The 2904-nt window shown below is 47.0% G+C and overlaps 1 protein-coding gene across 1 annotated transcript; it reads right to left on the bottom strand.

Moving 5' to 3' along the window:
• Positions 1-993: 993 nt before the first annotated feature.
• LOC120456922 lies at positions 994-2107 on the bottom strand. The gene has a single exon (XM_039644095.2). The coding sequence runs from the start codon at positions 1906-1908 to the stop codon at positions 1132-1134; it is 777 nt and encodes a 258-aa protein (XP_039500029.1). The 5' UTR covers positions 1909-2107; the 3' UTR covers positions 994-1131.
• Between the last annotated feature and the right edge of the window lie 797 nt (positions 2108-2904).

Here is a 2904-nt window from a genome sequence, read left to right as displayed (position 1 = left end):
TTTTATTCTTAAGAGATAAATCCTTGAATCAACTTGATTTAACGATTTCCATCGCTGAAGCAATTTCGGTTGCCAATTGACGGACATCCATGGGGACACCTTTCATGTGGCGGGCACCGGGCTCTGGATAAGTTGATGGCCGACTAGGGACAGTCTCCGTGCGCATTTGCAAGCAATAAAAATTAATTTACGTTCGATTGCAAGGTTTTCGCGACCGGAACGAGAGTGAGGACGCCGCCACCGCCGCCTCCATTGATGACACATAAAATGCCACGTTTACGGCTCCTTAAGACTCGAAGACTCGGTCGCTTCACTTTCTGCCAACATAAAAAATGTTCACTTCGAAAAATGGCGATTTCTTTGGGGGGCACAGGGAATGGGGCAAGGCATCGCAAGCTTTCAAAGTTGCGCACTACTTGCCTAAAAAGCAGAGAGTAAACAGCGCAGTTGGCCATTTGGATTTCGATGCCCCTTGCCTGGTGGGCTTGGGGATCGGAGAGCCTTTCCAGGAATCGGAAACTGGACAGGTCTGCGCCGCGGCACTTCCACATTGAAGCTCGGGACTTTGATGTTTGGCCCGTTTGCCTGCCAGAAACTAATATCCTTTTCGAAACTGATATGATTCCGACATGGGCAGGGTATTAGCAACATGCGTACTTATATAGTGGCAAAGCTTGATAGGTTCTTTAAGTCTATGTATGCCTTTTTATGTTTACCTTAATGGTAATTTTTGAACATCCTGACCTATTTTTCCTTATAAATAAAACAATTTTGCCAGTCTTAGTTGTTTGAAACTATCTTCTGTTTGCTATTTTATAGATAATAATATATATATGGATATAATCCACCCTTGAACTGTTTGATATAGCTGGTCTTAAGTTGATGTAAATCAGTTTATCTAACATGATTATTAGCATAGAAATGCAATTCATTACAAGTTTATGATTAACACCAGAAGTGTATGGATATACTTAAGGAAAACATTTTTACCAATACCGTAATACACAATTTATTTGAATTTACAATGTCTCAGTGGCTTAGATTAACTATATTTAAGGTGGGGCGCATTAAGGTTGCCCCAAGCGTTTTTGGCTGAACTAAAGTATCCCCTCGCAAAGGAGAGTCGGTCATCTAGCGGCGACTATTCTCCTCCAAGCGCGCCACCGTGCGTCGCAGCTCGACGAGCTCCGCCTGGAGGCGATCCACGGGGTCGGCTTGCACGGCACTGACAGCTGCTGGAGCGACGGAAGGAGCTGGAGCTGGAGCTGAAGTTAAGGGATTCACCACGGAGGGTGGAACGGCGCGAGTAAAGGGAACCGCACCCTCCACGCTGGCGATGGAGAAGTCCGGATGGATTTGAGGAGTGGTCACATGGCCGGTGGCCACGGAGGTGCCGCCAGGCGTTGAGGAGGAGGCCGCTGGCCGCGATGCCCTTAGCGAGGGATGCGCCACAAAGCCCGAGGGCGGACCTGCCTTATGGTTGGCTATCAGCTTCTGCAGCTTGGACACGGCGCTGTCGCGCTGCGATTCCAGCAGCAGACGCATGGCCTCCTGGTCGCCGGATCTGGCCTTCTCCAGCGAATCGGAGCCCTCGTCGATGAGCACATAGTTGACGACATGGGCATGGGTGCCCGGCTTTATCCGGTATATCAGCTGACCACCATCACCACCGCTCATTTGCGACAGCGTTGGAATGTCGCCCATCTTGGCCATCTCGCCGCCCACTTGAAAGATCGATGTGTGCCCATTGACGACCAGTGGCTTGGGCATTATATACGGTGCGGACACGAACTGGGAGCACTTCCGCTTCGTCTTCTCCACCACGGTGGCCACTTTACATCCGGCCGTGCTGCAGGCGCGCAATGGGAGCAGTGCATCCCCGCCAGAAGCCGCATTAGTTTGCTGCATTGCCTCCGGTTATTCGACGGTTTTCACTTTGATTTGCGCGCTGATTATGATGCGCTTGCTCTGCTGCGATTCACCCACTCTTCTCTGTCACGCACCAGTTTTTTATTCAGCTATTTTTCTTAGTTTAGTGGCTTAAAAAACGTTTCAATGATAAAAAATCAGCGTCATCTTCTTTTTTGTAGTGCGAACCACGCGTTAGGCAATTGCAGGCATTCTGAAAATACCACGAAAAATACCACAAAATACCAGAGTGTCGTTGCGCATGTTGATAGACCGATAAACGTAAGGCGCGAAATTTGAAAAATGTTTACAAATTGTAGGAAGGGAAATTATGTTTCTGGTAGTTCCTCCTTTTCCTTATTTCATATAAGGTGTTAGTTAAAACATGCTACTACATATAAACGTATATAAAACCGAGCTCATTTTGGTTCTTGGTCATCATTACTTGGCCTATTTTCTAATAATCTAGAAAATCGTATGCATTATTGTATGCATTTGATGTTTAAACAATCACTATTAAAACCTGTATTTGAAGCTAGCAAGCAAATAGTTTTATGACATGTCCATTCCAGCCAATAAGAACAATTAAGTTTGGTGTCTTCTTAATACATTAAGCTCTCTTCCAAAGAGAGATAATAAATAATTTGCATGCGAAATCGAGGTGAGAGCATTCAGGTGTCTGGGAAATGGCGCGTGGGTGCAACGACCACCGCGATGACCTCGAAACGGGGCAAATGGAGCTGGACGACGCATTGGATGATGGGTGGAATGGAATGGAGTGGAGTAGAGTGAAGTGGAGTAAAAAAGGTGGAGTTGCACCCGCTTCATTTACATTCCAAGTACTTTAAGAGCGGACGCTGGTCGTTAAAAGATGCTGCTCGGATCGGACATTGAGCAGCGGGTTTTAGTACTGAAACTGCGATCGTACCGTACCGGACTGGACAGTTGAAGCCGCCAGCTTCTTTAATTTCCACTCGTCAATCATCCATCTCGGCG

The sequence above is a fragment of the Drosophila santomea genome, chromosome 2L (genome assembly GCF_016746245.2).
Source record: "Drosophila santomea strain STO CAGO 1482 chromosome 2L, Prin_Dsan_1.1, whole genome shotgun sequence".
NCBI classification, from domain to species: domain Eukaryota; kingdom Metazoa; phylum Arthropoda; class Insecta; order Diptera; family Drosophilidae; genus Drosophila; species Drosophila santomea.
This window is presented reverse-complemented; position numbering and strand designations above follow the sequence as displayed.

What these genes read in the sequence shown, in the direction of transcription:
- LOC120456922 (XM_039644095.2), bottom strand. Translation starts at nt 1,908, where the DNA reads ATGCAGCAAACTAATGCGGCTTCTGGCGGGGATGCACTGCTCCCATTG.